This window comes from Melanostigma gelatinosum (assembly GCF_949748355.1).
Source record: "Melanostigma gelatinosum genome assembly, chromosome: 8".
NCBI classification, from domain to species: Eukaryota; Metazoa; Chordata; class Actinopteri; order Perciformes; family Zoarcidae; genus Melanostigma; species Melanostigma gelatinosum.
In genome coordinates, this window is record NC_136641.1 from 24,938,744 (window position 1) to 24,964,990 (window position 26,247).

General features: G+C 44.0%; 1 protein-coding gene across 1 annotated transcript in view; it reads right to left on the minus strand.

Moving 5' to 3' along the window:
- Positions 1–227: 227 nt before the first annotated feature.
- Positions 228–26,247, minus strand: part of LOC306781564 (glutamate receptor-interacting protein 2-like) — a 28,393-nt gene continuing 2,373 nt past the window's right edge. The window contains exons 2-24 of the mRNA XM_079274465.1: positions 24,808–24,888; positions 24,021–24,156; positions 22,879–23,024; positions 21,335–21,418; positions 21,164–21,239; positions 20,379–20,524; positions 17,497–17,644; positions 17,230–17,399; positions 14,465–14,593; positions 14,105–14,269; positions 12,817–13,003; positions 9,632–9,777; positions 9,462–9,542; positions 9,073–9,136; positions 8,771–8,916; positions 7,833–7,977; positions 7,415–7,554; positions 6,653–6,835; positions 6,404–6,563; positions 4,323–4,422; positions 3,736–3,960; positions 2,474–2,620; positions 228–2,126 (exon numbers count right to left, since the gene is read on the minus strand). Of these exons, the coding sequence (XP_079130591.1) occupies positions 1,929–2,126; positions 2,474–2,620; positions 3,736–3,960; positions 4,323–4,422; positions 6,404–6,563; positions 6,653–6,835; positions 7,415–7,554; positions 7,833–7,977; positions 8,771–8,916; positions 9,073–9,136; positions 9,462–9,542; positions 9,632–9,777; positions 12,817–13,003; positions 14,105–14,269; positions 14,465–14,593; positions 17,230–17,399; positions 17,497–17,644; positions 20,379–20,524; positions 21,164–21,239; positions 21,335–21,418; positions 22,879–23,024; positions 24,021–24,156; positions 24,808–24,888 (3,203 nt within the window). The 3' untranslated portion in view covers positions 228–1,928. The remainder of the gene's footprint in view (positions 2,127–2,473; positions 2,621–3,735; positions 3,961–4,322; positions 4,423–6,403; positions 6,564–6,652; positions 6,836–7,414; positions 7,555–7,832; positions 7,978–8,770; positions 8,917–9,072; positions 9,137–9,461; positions 9,543–9,631; positions 9,778–12,816; positions 13,004–14,104; positions 14,270–14,464; positions 14,594–17,229; positions 17,400–17,496; positions 17,645–20,378; positions 20,525–21,163; positions 21,240–21,334; positions 21,419–22,878; positions 23,025–24,020; positions 24,157–24,807; positions 24,889–26,247) is intronic.

Sequence of the window (26,247 nt, forward strand, 5' to 3'; positions counted from 1 at the left end):
ATGCTGGCAGGTATAGAGTTCACCATGTTCACCAATGAAGTTAAGCACGATAGCATGCTAACATTTGCCAAGCAGCAATAAACAAAGTGCAGCTGAGGCTGATGAGTCAATTTTTGCAGGCATTTGGTCACAAAACATTTAGACAAATTTAATGTTGACCTGATGAAACTAGATGAAAAGTCAGGGCGACAAACATTTTACAAGAGTGAAACAAGATTTAAGCGAATTTCACAACAATCCATAAATTTGATACATTTGGGTCTGTGTGCGTCATCCAAGTGGCGAAAGCCAAATAAAACATTAGTGCTTTGAAAGCCCAATCAACTATGGTTTCATGAACTTTATTCTCATAAAAAGAAAGACTTATTATAATAAATTAAATAAAAATAAAATTACATCCAATAACTCTTTCAGATGACATTGAAAGAAATCCTGACATTTTCAGGGAAGATGTGGAAATGAACTAAACAATGTGCGGCCACATTCAGTATCACACAGCTTACATGAAGATATGACACACTGCATTTACTGTAAATAAAAAAAAGAACACTGCATACCCATGATACATTATACAGCTAAATAAAGACAATAAATTAATACAAAACCTTAAAAATAGGCCTCTTTTCCATCATGACATTTACTATAAGACATAAAAAGAAAAGGTTACCGCCCCAAGGATTAATCAGTCTGCTCTAAACGGGACAGCGAAACCATCTCACATCCATGTTTCCAGAGAGGCAGCTGCATCAGCAGGCAAGATTTAACACATAAAAGCTTTATAAAAACACGTCATGATTAAAAAAAAGGGGGAGGGGGGCACTTTCACAAAGATCATATCGGAGCAAACAAAGATTACTCCCAGTACCGTGTTGTTCTGAGGAAGCGCTGCTTTCCGAGGACGAACCCTACGCCCGCTACGTGATACCAGTGGGGGAAAACCAGAGCTACTCCAGAGAGGAACATCAATCCAGACAGATACGGAGTGAAAACAAGAAAATCACTCACCACAGAACATTGAAAAGGCATTTAATCCTCCTCTGGTTAAGGATGCAAATACCAACACATAAGTCATTCCGGTGTAATGCCACATACAGAGAGGCAGATAAAAACAGTGCAACGTGGAAAGAAAAGTGAGTTATGAACTGTGACAAAAAAACAAGTGTGTGTCAAGTGCAAATGCAGAAAGTGAAACTGAACAGAGTCAACCGACAGGAATAAAAAAAAAAAAATGCAACATATCTCTGGAGTCTCTCTGGAACTGTTGACCCGTCAAGGGATGCCCACTTTAAAAACAGAACGGGTAGAGTGTCTTCACAAGCATTCCTGGTATTAAGCCGTCAATGGCTTTAAAACACAGCTAATGAGGCGGGCAGCAGTGTGGAGGAGAGACTGGAAACGAGGGCAGTGAGCCAAGTCGTGGCTGAAATAACGCAAATAAGCCCGATGTGCCCTGGACCTTGAGTCCACCAACACCCTGTGTGTGTAGATACATGTGTGTTTTATACATACATGAAAATAATGTGCAGCTATGTGCAGCAAAAAAAAAGAAGTTCTTTACAATGTGAGCATCAGGCTCATTAAAGCAAAAGATGGTACATTTATGCAGTACGTGTGTGGGTGTGTGCAGCGTTTGAGGTGTGAGCGTTGACATCCTGGCTCAGGCAGAAGCTATGATTCTTCCTGTTAGATAACCCTGTTATTTGCCTCTGGAGAGGGGGGGGGGGGCTGCCCTGAAGCCAGAGCCTCCTCTGAACTGCATCATGTGAGCACAGTGACTAAAACCAGCAGCGGTGAGCACATGCACTTTATAGCCGCTTCTGCGTGAGTGTGACAAACATAACCCCGTGTGTGTGTGTGTGTGTGTGTGTGTGTGAGAGAGAGAGTGGTCCAAGTGCTTCAAAAGGGCTAGCGTCTGTGTTGGTGGGGGGTCACAGGGCGATGCTGTTGGTCCTGTGCTCCGGAAAGCAGAACAGCGAGCTTAAGGGGTCGTCACAGTCGTCTGGCAGCACGGCGTCTGCTGCTGCCAGTGGATTCCTGCTAATGACCAAGTCCAGGATGTCTCCTGCCTCTATAATTAGGGGCACGGCGAGACAACAGTCCAAGTCCCTGGTCCTGACACGGTTCACCTGGAGGAAGAGTGACAACGTTTACATGCACACTCATATTCCACTATTCCTCACATGACAATATTCAGAATTTGGTGATCTATAACGGAATATTGTTATAGTCACCAATACACATTCGATTGATTTGTGTCAATATTTTCATGCAACTCTCTGCAGAAAAGTGAATCAGCATATTTTCCAATAAAGCCAAGCGACAGTTAGCTTAGTTACAGTTTTTATGCTAAGCTAATCGACTGCAGCTTTATATTTAGTGTACAGACATGAGAGTAGTATTGATCTTCTCATCGAACTAACAAGACAGCGAACAGGCAAATTTCCCAAATTTCACATTTCTTTCAGAGATTTACCTGGAGAATGCGGTCGAAAGGTGTTAACCCGGCCTGGTCGGCGGGGCCATCGGGGCGGACCATGTTGACGTAAACCCCTTTCTCCAGGAGCCCGTCGGATACACTGAACCCAAAGTCATGGCTCTCAACGTCCTTCCTCATCGTCACCTGCAAACACAGAGGACCTTAGTGTTACACAGAGCATGTATTCATAAATACTTAGAGGCTTCTACACACTTTTTTGATGTGAACTCCAGTAATTCAACATTTGAGGGACAGATTTTAAGAAGGATGATCAGAAAATCAATATAGCAGATGGCTAGATATCCTGACTTTTAGTCGAGACCAAACGTTCTTAATGCCTGCAACTTTTGTTTACTTTTATCATGCATTTCTTGTGTAATCTGTGAAGCACTTGAGGTTGCCTCTGGGTAAGAAATGTGCTGTATAAATAAACTTCACCTTGGCTAGATGAGGATATGGCTACCTGGTCATTCACTATAAAGCTGGAGTTCGTTAGCCTGGCTCTATCCAAAGACAACCAGGCGAATGAACTAACATGTATAAATGTGTCACTTATTGTGTCCACTGTCCACACCAAACAGTTTTAACGGCCACATCTGTCTGTGTCATCGGTTTCTCTTTGGATATACCTACGCTGTAACAAGGTCAGCAGGTTTAACAAGCGACAGCTTTAAAAAGGTGGGACACCGGATGAGTTTCCGCGATATCATGTAAGATGTGTTAACCCAAAACATATCTAATTTCCAAGCTGGAGGATTGTTGCTGCCTCATTTTCAGCCCAGTCAGTCCCTCAGTCAAACACCACACAGAGCAGGGTCACAGCATGTGCAGCTGCTGAGGGAACGCTGTTTAATGAGTGTTGTGTGTTTTCACACACACACACACACACACACACACACACACACACACACACACACACACACAGAGAGAGCTGGGAAGAAAACATTAAGTTATGTCTGGGAAGAGCGGTGCAGCTTTACTGTATCTATACTATTTGTACATTTTTGAAATGAGACGAAATCCTGGGGAACAGATGTAGTTTGGGGATCATTCTGATGAACAATACTCAACACAAGAGGATTTTGGCCCCAGTAACTACTGGGCAATTTAAAAAAGCACTTACTGCACACAGTGTCTTTCTTAAAAGCAAATGTGTCACCTCTTTGTTCCTTGTGCTACTTCCCTCGTACCCACCAGTGCAGATAACAATTAGTAGAAGTATTTAAAATGTTTAGTCAGCCATTCCTGAAGAGCACTACCTTGTGCAGTGCCAGAGTGGTAGGGGACAAGACATCAGAGGTGTCCCCTCGGCCCCGGGACGGTACGTCTCTGCCTCCAGTCGACATGCTCAGGTTGTCTTTGCTGTTAAACTCTCGGTGCATTCCCTCCCTCTTAATGGGACTGATCTCAGACTGAAACATTGAGTCGTCGTTGGTCTTTGTTTCCTCGAGGTACAGACTGAGAGCGCTACCCGTCATGGACGCCTGAAAGAGCACAGAATCGGAAGGGATTAGAAGAGTGTCATGAATTTAAAAAGAAAAAAATTGGGACAGGGCAACATATAATAAATAATGATGCAGTGTACACAGAGCCGGATTAGAGGCCGGGGCATTGCGCCAAAGCCTTTCCTGGGTCAGTGTGGCAGCAGGTGCCCAGCCTATCTTGTCAGATTTAATAACAGATTATACACTCTGCCGATTATCATAAGGCTTCATCTGGCATGGTCATTTAGGCCGACACCGGTCTATCAATACATGAGTAGCACAAAGCAGATGGAGGAGGAGAGGAAACGGGAGCAGGAAGTGGGGGGGGGGGGGGGCGGACCACTGATGACGGGCGGGCCTACCTCCAGCTCCCTGAGAATCTCTGACTGGCCGCAGGTCTCGAGGTCCTGCAGAGCCTGGGACCAGAAGCTGTTCTCCTGGCAACGAGGGGGGCTGACGAATCTATGACAACGCAGGAACCAGAACATGAGAGCAGCCCTGCGGGTCTTGTGGCCGGTGCCCGCTTTTCAAAAGGCAGCATGGGAAATGTAGTTTTTTGGGCCGCCTGCTGGAAAATCCCAGGACCACATTGAGGTTTTTTTTTTTTTACTTGTGGCAAAACGGTGAGGAGTCCACTAGATTAGCCTTTCAAAGAGTTTTACAAAGTAACGTAGCCCCCACCCCTCCCCCAAAAAAGCAGAAAATTGAAAAGCATGTGACACAAAAGTTCAGGAAGAAGAAAAAAAAAAAGAGTCAAGTGTGAAGACAGATAAGGCTGATGTATCCGTGGGCGCTTTAGGTGATTCTTTTTTGTGGACAGGAGTGACAGAAAAAGATGCGTCTATGTGAAACACCAAAGAGCTCGTGGGCAGTTAATAAAGCAGATGAGAGAGAGAATACCTGAGAAAGAAGAGAAAAAGGACAGTTTTGGAAAAGCACAAAACATGAAAGCACACAACACAAAATGAACTGAAAACAATTCAGACAGTGCAGTTTGCTTTCATCAATGAACCCAAAGAGGGGGAAAGAATAATCACAGAAGCTCTTATTTAAACACAGTGGTGGAAAAGTACTCGGATCCTTTATTTAGGTAAAAGCGCCAATTCTACAATGTTTGGACTGTTCTTTAATCTTTGCTTTTATTGTGAAATATTGGATATTTTGACCTATTTAAGTCTAAAAGTATTGAAAGCTACTACAAGGAACTTTAATTTAGTGTTGATTTTAGCGGTCCCTGTGGACAAAAGTGGTATTGTTTCTGAGCACCAGAGTCCCTTTAGAAAACCTCTCATTGTGCTGCAGCAGGGTCCGATAGTCTGCCCTGCTCAGTCCTGGTTCTCTCGTTGCCCCCCTTCCCTCCGGCGGGCCCAGCAATACGTCCTGGGCCTCCAGCAGCGTGGTGTCAGTGTTGGCTCCAGCGGGGACCGGAGGTGAAGCTCTGCTCCTGGCCAGAAGAGACCTTGCTGCCGGGAGCTGAGCTCTCCACGTCCCTCCGGAGCTTCCGACTGCAGATCGACGGCTGCGTCCAAATCGGATCTGGGCCTGTCCACGGTGGACCGGTCTCTGCTGGAGACCCGGCTGGAGTCTGAGCTGAAGGAGTTTCTGGTGAACCTGCATGATTTTCATCCATTTTCCCGTGAAATCTGCCCCGCCGACAAGCATTAAGAATAACTCCAGAGAAATCGCGAATCTTCCTGCTGATGATCTCGTTTACTTCGGTCATATAGAGCAGTGATTCTTAACCATAGGGCCGAGGCCCATGAGCGGGCCGCGAGCGCCACCTAGAGGGCCGCGAAAAACTTTCAGTTTTGCTTTGTACTGAAAGATACTTTTTTATTTTATGCGGACAAAAATCTTAAATTTTGACTGACTGCAAAGGCCCACTGCTCTGTTTCTGTATGACCTACAGGTTTTCTGACACTTTTGATGCATATAGTCAGAGTGGGCCCCGGGACACTTTGTCCTTGAAAAGTTGGGCCCCGAGGTCAAAAAGGTTAAGAACCCCTGATATAGAGGCATCAGTATTCATTAAACTGAGACCGTTTCATAACCAGTTAAAAGTTCCTCACAGTAGCTTTAAATGTAACAATTATAGAAATTCAGAGACGACTTAAAGACATCTGAAACAGGACACGGGTCCCAAGTTGACTTTTTTGTTGCGAGTCATATGTAAGTCATGTGTGTGTTGTTCCTTTTCCTGAAAGTAAATAATTACAAAAATGTCCCCTCTGAAATGTAGTGGAAGAGAAGTACAGCATAAAACGTCCAAGCACATAAAACAACACCAGTTCTTGATTAAATGTACTTCCCACCACTGGTTTTACACACAATATGATTTAAATTATAGATATATGCCCTTTACTGAGAAATCAAAAACACTTAAAGCTGCACTGACATGAACCACGATGTTGACAGGAAGGAAACTGCAGGCTGAAGCACTTACCCGGGTATCTTGTCCCACTCATCCTCAGTGAATCTCCCGTCATACAGCGCTGCGTGCTGGACTAGACCTGCAGAGCCGGACCTGGTGTGACTCCTGTGCTTCGTGCGTCGCCACTCATGCGGATTGAGCAATATACCGGACGCTTTGTGAAGACACGTCCCTGAATAAACCACGAAAATACACTGACCTCATTGGATGCAAGACAGGAAATGGGTCATTTATAGAAAGCAGGCATGCGGCGGACCTCACCTTGACTACTGTAGCCTGCGTCAAACCCTGAGCTATCCCAGGAGCTCACCGCAGAGTCTATACTGGGCAGAGTGGCCGAGTAGACCCCCGAGTGTTTACTGGTCTTCTGGGAGTCGGTGAGGTCATCCTCTGGGTCACTTAAAAACCCTGCTTCTGTGTCTGCAGGCCGCCGGCCGTCAGACGCTTTGGAATGAACGGGGAGTCAAATCATCAAAACAAGGACGTGGTGTACTTCCTGTCATTTTTAAAAACGCAAAAATAAAACATCACTTTCACTGCTTTAAAGCCTCAGAAGAAGCTCAACCAAAGCGCAAAAAAAAAACACTTTCTTCATTTAACAACCTTATTTTTTGTGGTTTGTCCATTTGGTCTCTTCGACTGATACGCTTCTCTTCTTTTGCTCCTCCTGTAAAGTGCTGAGCAACTTTTTAAGCACCGTATAAATGAATATTGCTTCCTCGCTTTGGCATCAAACTCTTAACTGCGAAGCGACATTACATACAAACTAAAACTATGAAAACTATATGACAAATGAAACAATCCAAATGCGAAAAGTGAAACATGAATATTTATGTTGTGTCATAAGGCAACTTATTATCAACTCACCTTTTCTTTGTTTTGATTTTATTCTCTACTTTTCCTCTTATTATGCCCGTTGCTTTTTGTCTCAGTTACGCAACTGTATTTGTAAGATCATTTTTGCAAACCACTGCAAGTTATCAAAAAGAAATAAGTGACGAGTTGAGACACAAATCCACATACGGTCGGCTTGTTTCTTTATCTTGAGGGTGACGGACTCCCCGGCCACCTGCAGGAGATGGATGGCTTCGCTCAGTGGCTTTCCCTTCAGACTGACCCCGTTGATGGCCAGGACTCGGTCCCCGATGTGGATGGCCCCGGTCCTGCATGGTTGAGGAGGAGACAGAGTTATCAGAGTAAACCAGACAGTACCGACCGACCGAGCCGGGTCCCCCGTCAGGCTGCCAGGGCGCTGACTGGGACGGAAACAAAGAGGCTCCTTGTTCTAGAAACAGATGAGACAGACATCGTTTACAGCCTTGTTTATTTTTTTTAATAGTTTCCAAAGTGGGCTGCTACAGATTTGACATGCCTAATGCAAGTGTCACCATCTTCTCAAGTAACATTCTTTACTCCCGGACCCGTCCGACCAGTTCCTCACCTCTCTGCCAGGCCTTTCCTGGTGAGGCCAGAAATGACGATGGGGTCAAAGGGCTCCTCTGTGCCAGAGATGGTGATGCCCAGTGGTCCGTTATACCGCTTCAGCTCAACGGTGTAGATTATGGAGCCCGACATCTCCAACTCATCTACAGCACATGGGTTTAACAGGATACATCACGCATAAGACATTACAAATCCTGTGAATATAGAATACATTTATATTAAAATATGTAGAACAATCTGTGCAAATGGACGAATAACAGATCAATACCTCAGTTATTTCTCATTTTACTGTTTTGGAATATTGTTTGGCTTAAATAAAGTGATGGAAGAAGTTAAATTACCAACACAACAATCTAAATTACTCAACCACGGCGTCTAAATGTCATATCAGGTTTTGGAAAATTGATATTTACTGGTTTTCTTAACTTTCTCCGACACATTTTTGGACAAAACATTCGCTGAATAAAACACATCAAGTAAGATTACGTTAGCTAGCTTGCTAGCAAGCCGAGCTAACGGTCCAGTTGGCGAGTCGATGGATGTCGTTCACCGAGTGGTTTCACACAAAACTAAAATGGTACTACAACAACTGTGACTTTCTACACGTGCCAAATTATCTCTTTAAAATCAACAAACTTATGTGTAAATCAGAGCGCAATTCAAACAAGATCAAAACATATTCGTGGTCTCATGGGGGAAACCGGAAGAGGAGGGACTGGCTGCTACGAGATTGATGGTTTTTTTGTTGCCAAAAAGAGAACCGCTGGTTTCACCTTTGACAATGTTGTGTATTTTATAAGCTATCATATGGTTTTCAAAAAGAGCAATAGGTCCTTTAAATGTAGTGGCGTTGGAGTATAAAGTGGCATCAAATGGGAAAACTCAAGAGTACTAAATGAGTAAATGTGCTTGGTTGTTTTTAAGGGTTCAATGTACCGATGTTGTCCTCGTCTTTCTGGATTCGGAGCTTGACCATGTCCTCGGCCTGCTGCAGGACGTGCATGGCGTCCTCCATGGAGCAGTTCTCCAGACGCACGCCGTCGATGGCCAGCAGCCGGTCCCCGGGCTCCAGAGTGCCTGTTCTACCGGGACACAGAGAGACGAGAGGACCTCAGCCATCGTTGAGAATTAAATGTGACCCGAAAGCAACCGTTTTGTTATTTAATTGTTTTTAAATTTGCGGCGTGAGAACAATGACATTGATAACAATACGAGCTCTGTGTGCTGATGGGACATACCTGTGTGCTATGCTTCCTTTGCGGATGTCAGAGATGATGAGGGGCTTGCCGGGTTTCTTACTTGCTGGTAAAACATTAAACAAATATATTTTTTATTTTAGGATGTATGACAGGAGGATAAAAGCATTTTGAAAGCACTCAACACCCTTTTCTTTTTGTTGCACTAATCACACGCTGCGCCCCGTTTATTCAGAGCACAAATGAATGCCGGGACAGGCCGGTATTATTCAGAGGTAATGAGGGATGTTGCCCTCGTGGGCTTGCAAGGCCGAGTTTTATGGATCAGAGAACATTGATTCATTCAGTGGGGATTCACCGTGTGCAGGTCTGTGGAGCGTTATCGAGCAGCACTGCCCTCTGCTGTGCATCTGGCTCAGAACAAAACTCACCACTGATGGTGATGCCCAGCTCCACCTCTCTCCTCTTGGGTAGCTTCACGTGGAAGGTGCCGCTGCTGGGAACCACCGACTCTAATTGGAAGTTAAAGTGGAGGTAAAAATGTAAGTGTGGGGGGGGAACAAACACACTCGTAGAAGAATCTACCTTTGAAATACTATACCTGCAACATCGAACTCAATCTCCACTGTGACCTTATTGGCCAGAGCGGAGTCTCTGAGCAGCTGGTGGGCTTCCTCCAGAGTGCCGTCTTCAGTCGGGATCCCGTTAATTGACAAAAGTCTGTCCCCAACCTGCAGCAGCCCACACCTTCACAAACAAAACACACACACACACACACACACACACACACACACACACACGCACACACACACGCACACACACACGCACACGGTTAATTTAGAATTTTTTTTTAAAATTTGCATCTAATGCCATACTAACAAGCTATTTTTAGGAATTGCTTCCAGTTATTTTGTGGATACAATGGAGAACAAACCACGAAGGCATTTGTTTCTGGCAACGTCGCCACAGACACCAAGTTCATAATACTGGAAATATATATTATATTTCAATACTTTCATCCGTGGGCCATCGGCTCAATCACCATTGTGTCGCTAAATAGTGACCCAATGCTTTTTCAATGAAAATCTTTTAGATTGACACTTTCAAGTTTAAATTAAGCTGCTGTGAAAGACAACAGTTCATATAATAATAATAAAAGAAATACTAATGTTTAGAAGAAATGCAATTTGGCTGGAAAAGCAACAGAATGATAAAACAAATATTATTAAATAAATAAAATGGATCACATTTCAACCAGGGCTCCAAATAACGATTATTCTAATTATTGATCAATACTGTTCGTTGATTTCTCCCCCAAACAAAAAGTGAAAAATTGACTTAGTTAAGCTTTATTTATTCATGCAGTCTCTTGAGAACAATATATACATACACTCTAGTTTATTAGGTACACCTGGTTAAACCTAATGCATTGGTTCTGCATTAAATGCCTTCGTGAAGGTTATAATGTTCCGCCTTTATTGAAACAGAAGCTCCCGATTGTCATATTGAATATAATGAAGTAGAACTTTAAAGCGTCTAACCTTTCCCCAGTTTTGTTCAAAACGTAAAATAAAAAAAATGGTAGAAAACTAAAATATAACACATCAACTTGTCACATTCATGAGCCTTTGTGAGTGTGTTTTTATAACGTACAGTGATCGTGAGATACTGGAACATCAAGTCACGTAATGGATCTCAAAAATAAACTCACTGGTTCTCCCTGGCTCCTGTAGCACATCGGGTCTTTACAAAAAGGTGTTAAGTTAACTGGACCACGAGTCAGAACTCCGATAGCTTGCAGACGAACACGGACCGTGGTAAATCACCACTACAGCCGACCGACGAACGCTTTCAATACGACCACACTGGTGTCAGCAAGGCTTTGGAGTTCTGCTTTCGGTGAAAGCATTCTGACACCACATGCCACATGGGCTGAATGTTTAACATGCCACCTTTAACACGATATGGCCTCCAGGCTCGGCATGAGCAAACAGAACACTTCCCTTACTTGAACTTGAACTTGGACCGGATGGGCCCCGCAGTGCCGGCACAGACACCATCATTAATCTCACGGGACAAGGACGGATGCACCACCCTGGCCCGATCAGAGCTGTGTGTTAATTAGGTCTGCAACATGCAGTCTTGATCAATACTACGCACCAATAACGGGGGTTTCCACTATTTATTAAAAAAAACACTGGCTGCATCAATATGTATGATGTGTAATAAATCTACTACACTAGGGACAACGTACTGCTCTGTTGACCGCTTGACATTTAAGCTGAGCAAACAAACCGTTACATGCAGAGGGCTGGCAAGCATCGACGTTCTTTTGGCTTGTGACCCCTCACAACAACGCGGGGGTGCCAACTAGAAGGAGACAGATATTATATCAGCCTTTAAAAATGTGCCAACGACAGTTTGAAGCAGGAAACAGCGGATTAATCTGCAGAAACCGATCAAAGAGCTGATAGTGTTTTATATATTCAAGAGATGACTTTTGAGGAGAAATAAACAAAACGGTCAGATATGTCTAGCTAGCTGTCACTGCAAAGTTTTAGCTCATATTTTCCAATATTTCAAATGGAATTTAAAGCATCTTGGGCATTTATGGCCGGAGTGCCAGCGCTCCTCGTCCTCTCCTGGTCTTGAAGTGCCATTTCATGGTGTCTTTTAACAGTTTAGATTATTATTAGGAGGGAATGGAAAAAATGCACACAGATATTTTCAGCAATTATGTGTATGGTGTGAGGAATTTAAGTTTTAAAGCTCCTAATTATGGATATAATGTGATACAGTATATTTACTTGTAGGAGTCTGGTCATTTCATGCATTAAGTGTCTGTGAGAGGGGGTTTGAGGAATGTGCCGGAGTGGGGGTCGTGTGAAAGTGGCTGCTAGAGGTGTGAGGTTTAGGACAATGGGGCATCGGCCCAGAGGGGCTTGTTGGACTTCAGCCAATCACTGAGCTGAGGAATGTAACTCTGAGGGACAAAGGGTTTGAAGCTCTGGGGGATTTCAGATCTTCTGCTGGAGGCAGACCAGCCTCCTGGGTGGCTCGGATTGGATCTCACATTTCATTTCATTTTATATAATATATATATATATATATATATATATATTTTTGTTTTTTTGTTTTGTTATTAGTGGTGTGATTCGGGTTGTAACTGTCTGTATCTGTTTTTATGCTTCTTGGATAATAAATCCATTTGATTTTTACTTTATTCTGCTGTTGTGTTTTGGAGCCGATTGAGAGGACTTGGCTGCATGGGATGGGGGGGCGGTTTCTCCCTGTGTCCAGAAGTTATGGCCATAACAATGGCGCCATGCACCGCGGTGATGGAACGTCCTCGCGTGACTATTGTTTACAGTTTATTTACTAAAGTGTGTTATGCCCTATAAAATGTACAACATAATTAAGATAATTGGTGATGTTCAAAAATGATTGTGGGGCGACTCCTTTAAGTGGGTTTTTACTGCAAGTTAAGTCGAAATGGAGCAACATTCTTTCTGATGACAGATGGTAGAGTTTACTTTCGTTATTGCCAGCAGACGGTCAGCATTTGATAGTTGATTATTGCATACGGATACATTTGTTTCATTTTGTTTTCATGGAATAAACCGGTACTTTTTTCACGCACTACGAGCCTCATTATTGGATAGCTGACCCCGGAGAGTACAGCCTGCAGAGGAGCACGTGTGAGTCGGATACATGAGTCAGAACTCTTTACATTCTGCAAGAATGTATACGATACTCGTTTACCCGTGAGGTGTCTCAGTGCGTTACCTCTCAGATGGGCTGTCGGGCTCAATAAAGCGGATGACCGGGGGAGCAGACAGGGTTTCTGTGGCAAAGACACCCCCCTGCAGCTGGATCCCAAAGCCTGTGAGCGGATCCCCCCTCAGGAAGACGTCGCTCGTTTCCACATGAAAAACATGCCCCCCTGGGCCGACAGAGCTGGACGCCAGAGATACTGAGAGAGGACACATCAGGGAAGAGATATCAGTGGAGAGGTGGCAGATAAATGGAGCAAGAGAGGGAAAAAAAAAAAGTGGAGGAGGGTAAGCGGAAGAGACATGCACCCACAGAGACGACAATGAGTCACTTCTCAGAGTTTACGTCAGTCATGTTTTACAGCTGAGGCTAAAATGCATAAATCAGCATTCGTTTGATTATATTTCCTGCAGTGCAAAAAAACTAAAACATGATTTAGAAAATGAAACAACTAGAATTACCGCCTCACGGTTGTACGCCTCCTCCAACCGGTCAAGTTACAGTTCACACCATCTGTCCAAAATGTCATCACTATCCTGTTAAGACCGTTGCGTGAAATTGTCATAATTAGCATTTGAGTTCTTGAGTTATGGCCCAAAACGTGTTCACAATGATCTTTGACCACTAAACCACAACTCGCGAATTTGAAGAAATTCACTCAAAGTGTGAACGGGGTCCAAAATCTAATCAGTTCATCCCCGAGTTCAGGTGGATGTTTGTGCCACAAGCTGGGAGCCATAGAGTCCCATAATATTGGAAAGAAGTCAGTCATCTCGACTGCAGATATCTCCAAAACAATCTAGAGTGATAAAAAAATATATATATATATATATATATATAGCAATACAGGTGAGAGGAAGAATATACGTTTTTGATTTTGGGGTGAACTGTCCCTTTTAATATAATGGAGGTGAAGGATTTCTTTGTGATGTTATCAGCACTGAACATATCTCTCCAGACATCTCCATATTCCAAACACCTTGTCGTTACTGTTTGATATGAAAGGTTCAGTTGTGAAAATCAATATTTTCATTTTTATACCTGATAAAATTGATTGATTTTGGGGGAAACTGTCACAAGTTAAAGGCACTAATTGTATCAACATAGTCTTAGCTGCCAGTTTATTATTTGGTACTTCTAGCTAAAAGTTATGCAGTCTAGCAATAAATACAGTGTGTCATTCAGCCTACCCTCGCTCATATAAATGGAGGACAAAATAATCAAATTAAATGGTCAATGTGGTAGAAAATTGGTCGAAGTAATTCGTTTTTTTAAAAGAGGGGCAGACTGCTCGTCATACGTGAGCTCTTGTGGTCCTTCTTCCTGTTCCTCCTCTTGCCCGTGGAGCCGCGGGGGCTGGTGGGGGCGACCGGAGGAGGGATGGGGCAGGGCAGCGTGTTGCTCCCCTGGCTGCTGAAGCCGGAGGTGGCTGTGGAGGAAGGGGAGAAGCCACCGCTCACCAGAGCTGAAAGGAGACAACGGCACGACACGTTTTAGTTTTCCTTTTCTTCGTTCACAGCAGGATGCTGCTCGAGGGGAACATGCAACAGAAAGGAAAGAACCGTGGTGGAGTAAGCCTCTTGGAGAAAAAGGATTTAACAAATGTGCTGAAGAGAAAGTCCTTCCTGCCATGGCGGTGCTGTCACAAGTGATAGCTTACATTTGCAGTGGTCCTGCTGGTTGTGTGGGTGGCTCGGGCTGCTCCATGTCTTGCCGTGGCTGGCATGTGGGAGATGGCAGTAGTTGCCGCTTTGGTCCCAGTGATGATGGTTGCTCTTCTGCACTTTTACTGCAGGGACACGGAGGCAAACATCCATTAAGTCGACCAGATCTACTCCCGTTTGCACATTTGTTAAAATGCTACCCATGAAATCACGCTTTCATTCCCACGTCTAAATGTGTACCACCAACCGCACAGCGCCTGGAGGATGATTTCAGAGCGGAGTAATTGATATTTAATGTTTTTTCGTCACGGTACGCGAGATTAAACCCTGCAGTTTAATGCACATGAGAATCAGTTCGACACACATCGCTGAATGGGATGTTGTGGTCTTAAAAAAACAAACATCTTACTTTTACTGGCAAGCTTCCAAAAAGCTAAGTGCAAACTGGAGATCATCTTCACAAGTTAATTTTCAAAAGAGCCAGTAGGCTGGAGGAGAGCGTGAGTAAGCTGTCCGCTGGGCACGGCGTCGTTGTGTTCAGCAGGAAGTGACACCGGCTGCTCGAAGGCACGTGGCTTGATTGGGCGCAGCTGAAAGCTTGATTGCTGATCATGCAGATGTGTTTCTGCACTTGATTGGCAGAGAGTTTGGTCTCAATGTGTTTTAATTTAATCCTGTGAGATTCATATTCACGTGGTTAAATAAATATATGTATTTAATTTTTCCCACTTTGTACAAAATGGAAAAGCACAGAGTGTTAATCCTGAAAGGCATCTTATCCCGCATGTCGACACGTGAGCGCTCCGTCAAACGGTGCCTCTGCAGCACTCAAAAGGGAAACAACTGACCTCCTGTATGTCACCTACCTCACATAATTAACTTCCCTTTTCCAGATTCATGCAGCTAAAATTGTCAGAGAGCGTTACATGTGACAGTAATCCTTGCTGCTTCATTTGCAGGCGTTTAATCTCCCAACGACTTGCTCACATGGATGGAGGATTTGCTGGGAATACGGATGGGCTGCAGGGAGGACTAAGACGTTTGCCATATTCATGGGAACATGGTTAAATCCAACCGCATGTAATCAGAATACAAGCAGGAAAGAACCCCGCGGAGAACAGGTTTCTATCGGACTCAATCAAACCTGTGAAGCTTTGGCTCTGCCGGCTTACGTTTAGCTCACCTCGGGGAGGCTCTCCAGGAAAATGGTGTTTTTGATCGACGCTGCATGGCGGAAAGAAACATTAACTCCCTAATCTCTTTGGTGGCCATATCAGTCTTATTAAATCCCCAGAGGAGATTAGACAAATTGCATCTTATAATCATGCCTTATCCTGGGGGAGGAAAAAGGAGCTGTGCAAATATCACATTATCATAACGTCATGGCGCCTCACTCAAGGAGGGAGTCGGTATTGAACAGAAATTTCAGAAGACGAGACCTCACGCCTGAGAAGATGTTACTGTGCTGCACTTCTCGGTGGTCAGCAGGTGGAACATGCAGGTCAAGTCTTTCACAGAGCAGTCGTGGAAAAGATTCATTGTAGATGCCCTCTTCAGAGAAGTGAATGTAAAATTAAACCAGTAAATAAGGACAAAAAAGAGAGATGGAAAATAAAAAGGGAAACGCTGCCGACGGGATCTGACAAAAGGATAAAGAAGAATTCAGAGAGGAATCGACGACATGTTATTCCCGTTGTCACGCTGTTTGATTCTTCCCATGCTCACATGTTAAGGAGCCCCTGCAGCTGCTGACCCAGAAATAAGTCTGCAGAACATGATCTCTGACAGAGAACGTGAGTATGTGTGGCTTGTTGCTACCAACCGAGTGCGTTCCCAAAGGCACATGGACTGTGGCCGGCAGCTAGCGCACGCACACACACACACACACACACACACACACACACACACAGGCCGATTCATAGTAGGACAAAGACGCCTCCAGCCTGTTAACTGTGTCTCGCCTCCACAATGTGCACACAGACGTAATTAAATGATGTTGAGACTATTACAGTCAACATTGTCCACACCTGAATCATTTGCATTCCCCTGCACATTTGCATATTTGCACTCCAGCGTGTACAAAATGTTTTGTATGACACACAGCACTGTATAATTTATATTTTAACAGTGAAAACCTTGACCACTATACACATAATTCAATCGTATCCTACATACAGTGGTGTACGCAGTACTCAGATCCCTAAAAGTACTTAATTACACTTAAAGGTCCTGTATACAATATCCTAATTCAATCAAACTCTACTAAAAGGGTAACTGCACACTTACTGTGATGAAACACATCAATGCTGGTGTTCATATTGACATTTCTTAACAAATTGATTTAAAGAATCTGTCATTTTGGGTTGAAAATGGCTCAAAACGACAACGATTGGTTCAAATCAACCCTGATCTTGTAAGGCCAATTTTTTGAGATAGAGTCGACCCTTACAAGTTACTTTTGTTGATGTAACACTCGTGAGAGAAATGTCTCTTTGGTGGAAATTAAACAGCTCATAGATGTCTTGTGTAAAGGGATAACAGGCCGAAAGGTTAGAAACCACTGATTCTACTTGAGTTTGATGGCTTGGTGTCTGGAAACGTGTCTTGGGCTTATTCCACCATTTTCACAATCAAAAATTCGGATTGTTTTTTCCGTTGCCGCCCTAAATGATCCCGAGTGGTATTTGTCTCTTTCTGACGTCTCGTTCTGCTGCAGTACCTCGCACCGTTTTATTTACGCTGCGTCACCTCCAGGACGTACCTGTGTCTTGCGGCCTGACAGGAAGTCTGCCCTGACTGGCCGGGAGAATCTCCAGCTTTACAACGTCACAAGTGCTGGCGAGTAGCTGCGTGGCCTCCATCAGAGAGCAGTGCTCTGCGCTGGTCCCGTCTATCGACAGAAGGATGTCGCCTGCGTGCAGCGCTCCACATCTGGGAGAGAGTGAGACAGAGAGTGAGACAGGTTGTGTGAGGAAAGCTTTCATTTGATGTGTGTGCAGCGGTATACTGTTAAGAGGTTTGGTTTCACCTTTCCACCACGCTGGCTGCCTTTATCTTGTCAATAATAATAACTTGTTTGCTCCTGTATATTGTCGTGGTGAGGCCGATCCCCAGGCTGGCTGAGGGGCCTTTCACTATCTCCACCAGCAGAGGGCCCGAGGCTTGTTGCACTGCGTCTGAAACAGATAATACACACATGCTGCACGATTCCATCTAACGCATCTAAAGCCAAGAACACAATGTATAAATATACATTGCACCCAATCTTCACAACCTTTCAAACACAAATGATTTGTATTGGCATTCATATTTTTTATAATGCCACGAGTCATCAAATTGAGTTCATCCTCATCCTGATGAAACATGTAGTTTAGAGGTGCAACTCCATCATTTCTCAAAGACATTTACGCCACAGGTGGGGTATCACAATTAATCAATATGGCCGGGACAATCACATGAGAGAGAACAGGACCCTCATACAGAAAAGAAGACATAAAAGAATATTATAAATATAATGTGCTGGTTTTAAGCATACTGACACGAGAGGGCGGAGCTAAGTACAACCGAACGTTGAATGAGACATTTTTTAGGCGACCAAAAATGTTACAATTAACTTCCATGAAGTGAAAACACACTGTAAAAAGGGTTAAAGTTATAAGACGAGGACACGGACAACTCTCAGACCGGACAACGCTGTTAACGACCTGTCAATCACAGTAAGCCCCGCCCTAAAGTACAAAATGATGTGATGATTTCTCTTTGCGTTTTTTTATGAATTGCCGCAGTGTTACACAGAACGGGGTTAAGCAATTAAGCAAAACTTAAGCTTGAACTGAAAATATGGTGTTTGTATTCTTATCACATCTTGTTATTGTGAACCCTCTGACAGGTTCAGTCCGTAGGCAGGAGGTCTGGATCCCAAAACTCCCACATACAGAGAGATAATGTGTGTCAAACGTCCTCGGTGACCTGCCCTAGTTTGCAAAAAGCAGAGTTTGTGATCTTATGGAGAATCAGTCACTGCGACCAAATGGAGGTTATAATCTGGAGTGAGTTCCTGTCTTCAGTGGGCATGTTTTACTACTTTCTGACCGAATAGTGAGGAGGCTTTTCAGCTCAAAAACAGATTGGATTCACTCTGTACACTCACAGGCAGACGGGTCTGCGTTGGTAGTTATTCCTTTTTCACAACATTCGAATAAAATCCGTCAAAATTAACAAAAGAAACCGAACACACCTGTATGACCAAATGTGCTGTTTATAGTCGTCACTTAAAACAGACTTTTTACTCGTTAAAAGTCATTTCTGCACCGCTGCTGTGATGGTAACGTACGTCACACCAGGGGTCGGCATCTTTTTTAAATGATTTTATTAATCAGTATGCCATGTCAACATTATTAACATTAAAGCTACTGCAAGGCACTTTCATTTTGTGTTGATTGTGGCGGTCCCTGTGGACAAAAGTGGTAGTGTTTTGAAGCACCGGACTCTTTAGAAAACCTCTCATTTTACTGCAGCAGGGTCTGACAGTCTGCCCCTCTCAGTCCTGGTTCTGTTCTCCCGTGCCTCCCTTCCCTCCAGCGAGTCCAGCAATACGGCCTGGGTCTCCAGCAGCGTGGTGTCGGCTCCCAGAGAGGAGAAGCTCTGCTTGAGGAGGAGGAGGAGGAGGAGGAGGAGACGTTGCTGCTGCCGGTATAGCTGAGCTCTCCTCCTCCCTCCGGAGCTCCGACTGCATGTTGAAGGCAGCAGCAAAGATCCGGGTTTGTCCATGATGGCGTCTGAGCTGAAGGAGTTCCTGGTGAACCTTCATTTGATCTGATTTTACCTGAATCTGGCCCGGTGGCACCGATGACGAGCATTAAGAAGAACGAAATAGACAATATTCTCGCTGATGGTCTTGTTTACTGATGTAGGTCATATAGAGATCTCAAAAAATCTATCATGCTACCTTAAATAACTGGCTGTGAAACGGGTCATTTGGCATGTAGACGAGAGGGCACTTCAACATTTCCCCAAAACTCTGTATTGCACACCTCTTAGTGTGCCATTGGTTAAGCTGCCTGATGTTCGCTACTCCTGTGTTACACCATGCGTCAGCTAACGTTGTTATTCGTTGTTGTTTACTTCCCCGGCCGTGTAGACTGTGAGTGTGAAATTGGCTGACACGAACATTACATTCTGCTGTTGCAGTCTATGAATCATTGCACTTATTTCCCCTTGCCCCACACTGATGCAAAAATACATTTGATTATCTGAGCTGCATATTGTTCCAGTGAAATAAATCCATGTCATCAACATTTAAAGTTTTTAAATCGAGTATTTTTGGAAAGGGTTGCAAGATAAAGTGATGAAATGAATGTCTTCGTGTCACACAATCCTTCTGAATTTGAGGTCCAGTAGTTTTCAGATCAGGGTCTATCATCTTGTTACATTTGTTTGTTTTTAAGAGAAAATTATTGAATAAAATATTAAAATATTAAAATATTAAATCAAACAAGTTTGGATTTTTATTTTGGATACATTTATTGTTTAGGAAATAAAAAATGTAAAAATATTTCGAACAATAAATAAATTAGTTCCTAGATTAATCGACTAAAATAATCTTTAGATTCATTGACAAAAAACGAATCGTTATGTGCAGCCCGACTGTTTACTGATATTTACCAGTGTTGTTGTTTTTTTAACCTGCCATGATTCAGGAGCAGAGAGAGATCCACACACTGTAATAAAACACAGAATATTACCCATCTACCCTTTCCCTGTTGAAGTGTGCTCTTGGGCCAGAGTGACTCCAGCACAGACAAACCCTCACATCCACGCAGCCAAACGGCCACATTATTTACCCTCAGAGCAACGCTGCCCTACCAAGCCTCCACATATGTGTGTGTGTGTGTGTGTGTGTGTGCTCACCCATGACAGAGACGTCATACTCGATCAGGAACAGCGCTTCCTGGCTGCTCTGCATCAGCATGGTCAAAGCGTCAGCGTGCTTCTCCCGGTTTAAAGGCATCCCGTCCACGCTCAACACTCGGTCTCCGGCATTCAACGTGCCCTCTCTGGAGGAGCACAGGAGGAGAAAGACAGGGAACAAAATATATCAAGCATCCGGCACATGATGCTCCTACCAGACGTTCAAACACCAGTCACAGTAAATCATTAAGCAGTTCCACACGAGCGTTCCCTCCCAGGTGAGACGAAGGATAAACGAGATAAGCGGCCGTAAAAGTCTTTGATGGTGAATTATCTTTGCTTCAGTGTTTCGGTGCTCTCGTTTTATTTTTAATTCTTAATTTTTTTCATGGGGAAAAGTGCAATGTTGCATTAGCCGCAGGATGAGCGGTGCCCTTTTCTGCTTTGAAGATAAAATATATGTGTCACAGCCTCAATTTCGTGCGTCGGCCTGAGCGAAGGCTGATGCAAAATAAATAATATGCACGGAAACATACCACGGATTTAGAAGCCCAATCGTTAATAATATAATTCCACGCGATTCACTGTTGAATACGTTCATTGCAATTGGTAAAACACATGTGCATTAGTCCATACATCTAAATATTTAGAGAAACATGCATGCACGCACACATGCAATCGTTTGAAAAGGCTCATTCATGCATGATCGAGACATAACAATGCATACAAGCCACACAGAGCAGCACTTACAAACAGAAACACCAACTCATCCTTCGTGCCCTCACCTGTCAGCGGGACCTCCGGGCCGGACGTACGTGACCACCAGAGGACGAGACCTCCGCCAGTCCTCGTGGAAGCCTCCTAAATACAAACAAAACATAAATCAGTGCAAAGAAACCCCAAAAAGCTCATTATGTTCACTGAAGGATTTACACAGAAACATCCCGCCCACCTACCTCTCATGACAAATCCAAAGCTGTTTCCCTCCTTGTGTAAACACACCTCTATAGTTTTGGTTAAGAGTCCTGAGGGGTTCTGGACTGAGAAAGGACAGATTCAGAAAATTATTATTAGCAATGTAGAAAGCTTTTTACAACATTTTGATTATAGTGTCATCTGTAAGAGGGCTGAATCGTGACAATTAATGAAGCATCGTGGAAATATGTTAAATTAATCTCAGTGGGGAAATTAATTCCATGTGTTTGACACATGCAAATGATTCAAGAGCAGTGAAAAGCCAAAGTGACCAAGAAACCCAATAAGTATCGATCTGGTGCTTTGCAGGTCGAAAGACGTCTTGAGATGAACTTGCTTATTGATTGGAGTCTAGGGAACCAAAATATGCTCTGTGACAAAGATGAATCATTATTAGCTTCAACAAATCTTTGAAATTTGCATAATGTGTTCATATTTGATCTTGCTATCATATTTACTCAGCTAACAGCCTTATTTAGCCTGAAGAACATTAGTTAGCTGGAGCGTTCACCAACGCTATTGCCAGATCTCGTGAGGGTGTGTTGCTGAGACAGAGAAAAGTCCTCGAACAAAGTTAAATTGCTCCTGATTTGTGTTTAAAAAAATATCCATTTCAGTGTCAGAATGTTCGGAAGATATGTGTCTGAAAAAAGGGTCCAATATTTACTTTGGTGACTGTGGAGCGACAGAATTGGTTATAATCTGTGTTCACGTTCTCCCATTGGAGTTAATCGACTCAGGACCAGGCGGAAACCTCTGGTTTAAAGAATGAAGCCAAAGCTTCATGTCTTAAGCCTGCATTCTCTCTAATGTCCACCAGGGGGCGACTCCTCTGGTTGTATAGAAGTCTATGAGAAAATGACTCTACTTCTGAGTTTATGGTCTCAATCTCTAGTTTCAAGTCTTCTTCAATACAGCATGATGTTCATTTAGTACATTATGGTCCATTTAGAATCACACAGACCATAAAGCAGGGGATGCTTTAGGGCGGGGCTACATGGTGATTGACAGGTCTCTACTAGAGCCATATACGGCATCTCTACGTCACACCTCCACAGTCCAAATATGGTCACCTCCGCTCACTGGTTGTAAAAAAACAAGATGGCGACGGCCAGAATGCCGAACAAGTGCCTTCATAACGGCAGTGCACAAATGTATGGACGACGTCACGACGACTCCGCCCACTTCTTACATACAGTTTATGCTCCGGACCTTCCGCTAGTCTCCTGAAGGTGCCCTGGTGAAACCCACGGGACACAGGAACAGAAACTGACTCTCAGTGGGCCTAAATGCTAAAAAACTGTTTCATGTAACTTGGATGTTTAAAGAATTTGAACTTTTCCACAGAATTTGGTGCAGTTTTAACCTCGACATCGAGACTACTAAGCTACCACAACTAAAACACTACTTCACGAACCCATTTCCTCTCTTTCTGCATTTGAAAACACAAAAGGCATTTAGTTTCAGCCTCCAAACATCCGACCGTTTGTTGGTTCGAACATTTGCCTCGCAGAACTTCACCTACCGAACGGAGGCAGCTCGTACTCCACCTCCAGCACCACTCGCTCCCCGATGTTCTTCAGCAGGCTGATGATCTCATCGTGGCGAAGCTTCGAAAGGTTGATGCCATTCACCGACTTGATGTAGTCTCCTACGTTCAGCTGGTCACTCCTGTGGAAAAGTCACAGACAGGAAGGCAGTTGAGATGAAGGCCGGTTTACTGCCTGTCCCCTAAAAAGCTCCGGCTTCACTGACTGTCACTTGGGTTTTGTGATTTGTCTAAAAACATCCGTGTCGTGACTCTGTGGAGCTCTTTAGCAACTTTTAGCTCATTTATTGCCTCTAATTCTCACGTTTCCCTCTAAACGCACTGGAATCTACCTGTTTTTCCTACAGTTGGACCACAACGACACCAACAACACAGACACGACTGTCTGAAAGAGACAGAAATAGAACTGACAAGTCGTTCATTTGTGTCCGAACGGCACTACCGGTAATAATCTGTGAGTCAGTATGTCGGCTAACAGTGGGTGGGTGGCTGAGAGCCTCTTCAAACACTGACACAGATGATTGTACATGCCGTCTCACATGTGACGCTCTGAGTCAACACGCCTAGTGGAGGGCTAATTAATTAAAATGATGTTCTCATGATGCTCGCCCCCCCCCCGCCAATATTACCAGAATACAGTGAACTATTGTTGTGTTGATGTCGTGTTCATTTTATGTTATTGTGTACTTTTTTATTTTAATGCTTTATCAACATTTCTTTTACTTCACTGAACTGGCAATAAACGAGAATTGCCGTCTCACGGTTGTTCCCCTTCACCAGCCACTCACGCTGCTGTTTATATACACGTCCGTCTAAAATGCCGTCACGTCATCGCTGTATCCTGTTAGATATTAATGTGAAGTTTAGGGCGATGTGGCCAAAGTCTTCTATCACGATACAGGTTTCAGGTTTCGTGTCTCGATAACTGCATTCATCAAGAAATAGCATGTTTTCTGCTAGTGAAGTAAACAAATAGTCGATGTGAAAAGAACACATCGTGAATTCAATCCTTTTGAATTTCGTTGTGACCCTTGAAGTGAAAATTATTTTCTCATTTCATAGAGAACTTTAGTGCAAAATCCTCATCCTAAACCGCATCACAAGAGCAAGGATCTCACCTGGTCGCCAGCCCACCTGGCCGTAGGTTCGATACCCGGGGCTTTCCGTCCTTGTCGGAGCCTCCGGAGATGGTGAGGCCGAGGCTGCTGCCTTCCCTTTTCATCAGGTCCACCGTGGTCACTCCTCGCTGCTCCTCTGCTGACAGACACGGGCACAGATCCACAGCCGGCATTAGCGTCCGCTTGACAGACTCACCTCGTCTGAGAGGCGACTCAATCTTCCTCTCCTGCATCTCTCACATGAATGCCCTCTGACACACGGCCACACACTTCATTTCCTCACATTCCCTGTCCTGTCCTGGTTCCTTCAAATCTCTCGATCTGAGTGAATCTTTGTGACGGATTCAGGGGGACGAGGAGGAGGAGGAGGAGGGCCGAGTCAGTTTTATTAATAGCACTTTAATACTGATAAAGGAAAGAAATTCAATGCATAATTATAAAAAAGAGGCACTCATTGAACTGCAGGATTATCAGGTCATGAAGGGAATTATATTGAGTTTCTTGACTCTGACGGATATGTGGCTCTATAGTTACAGGGGGGGACTCATTCTGTCTTGTGGTCCACGTTCTGCTGTGCTGTTAAATACAAGAAGTCTACAAAGTGCGGTTTAGTGCAAATGACAGGCATGCAACACAAGCAGTTTTTATTGTCACCTTATCTCAGCATTCAAAACAGCGCAACATCAAACAAAACAGACAATGCACGCAGACAAAAGATCTCAGTCAAAGACTGCATGACGCAGACAAGAGAAAGAGAAGTGGATGTCAGGTTCGACTGGGTTTGTACCTGAGAAGCTGCGCCTGCAGGACGAATGTGATTGGTCAGCTGCCCCGGACTCCTTGCCCCCCTTCAAGTACGGCCCTTCATCTGAGGAGACGGCAGGGAGGTAAAGGTGCTGTTACGATGAAATTAACACGACCGTCCACTTTGACAGCGCATCGTGACAGCTGCACACATGTTAGCGCTTTGAACTGCACCCTGGGTAATGAGAGGTAGCGGTTCGACTCTTTTTCCTGACTCATGTTTGAATGAGTCGCTCAGATAAGACATTTGTGGTTTTCGCGTCACTTACGTCACCGAGTGACTAATGTTAGCGGAGCAGCGAACTCCAGCAGTAACACCAACACACACTGCAGGATTAAAACAACTTAAACCAACTGTGAGGGAAAGAAAAGCAAGAAATCTGTTGGATTTCATGATTGGTCAATACAAATTGAGAAGTATTAAACTATTAAATAGGCACAAATCAAATTTCATGGAGCGGCAGGGAGTGGGACGGAGCGAACGTTAGTCCCAGCGCTGCCGCTGCTAGCTAGCTAGCTAGCTAGCGAGCTAACTGTTGGAAAGCAGGCTAGTTAAGTAGCTTTCTAATTCCACCATGCTTTAATGCTGCACTTGTTACAGAAAGTAAGCTGAACAAAGTACAGAGAAAAAGCGCTCTGTAGTCCAAACCAAAACAGCAAACTTTATTCGTGCACGCCGGATCTATTCCTTCCGTTTTCATAATAAAAGCACAAGACATATTCGCAGACGAGTATTTCACATGTTTGTGTGGTTTATTCGTCACGGCCCTGAAGTGTAAAGGGTTTCACTCTGGCGCTCTACGCTTAGTAACGTTACAACCATCTACTGTATATAAGAAGTGGACGTAGTTATTGTGACGTCACCCGTTGGTTTGTGGACTGATGTTTTGAAGCCTCGAGTTCGACGATTTCGCCATCTTGGAATACGGCTGTCGCTATCTCTGTTTTTTTGCAACCGATGAACAGAAGTGACCATATTTGGAATGCGGAGAAGTGAGGTAGTGACGCCGTATACGTCTCTGGTAGAGACCTGTCAATCACTGTGTAGCCCCGCCCCTAAAGCATCCCCTGCTTTATGGTCTGTTTGACTCTAAATGGACCATAATGTACTAAATGAACATCATGCTGTATTGAAGAAGACTTGAAACTAGAGATTGAGACATAAACTCATGTTTACAATGTTTACTGAGGTAATAAATCAAGAGAGAAGTAGAGTCATTTTCTATAGACTTCTATACAACCAGAGGAGTCGCCCCCTGGTGGACACTAGAGAGAATGCAGCTTTAACACATGAAGCATCTGCTTCACTTGGCAAAACCGGAGGTTGCTGCCTGAACCGAAACTGAATCAAAGTGCTCAGCCTGAACACCCTGGAAGGTCTTCCCACTTTGTTTCCATCATCCTGTTTAAGCACCTCTCTGTC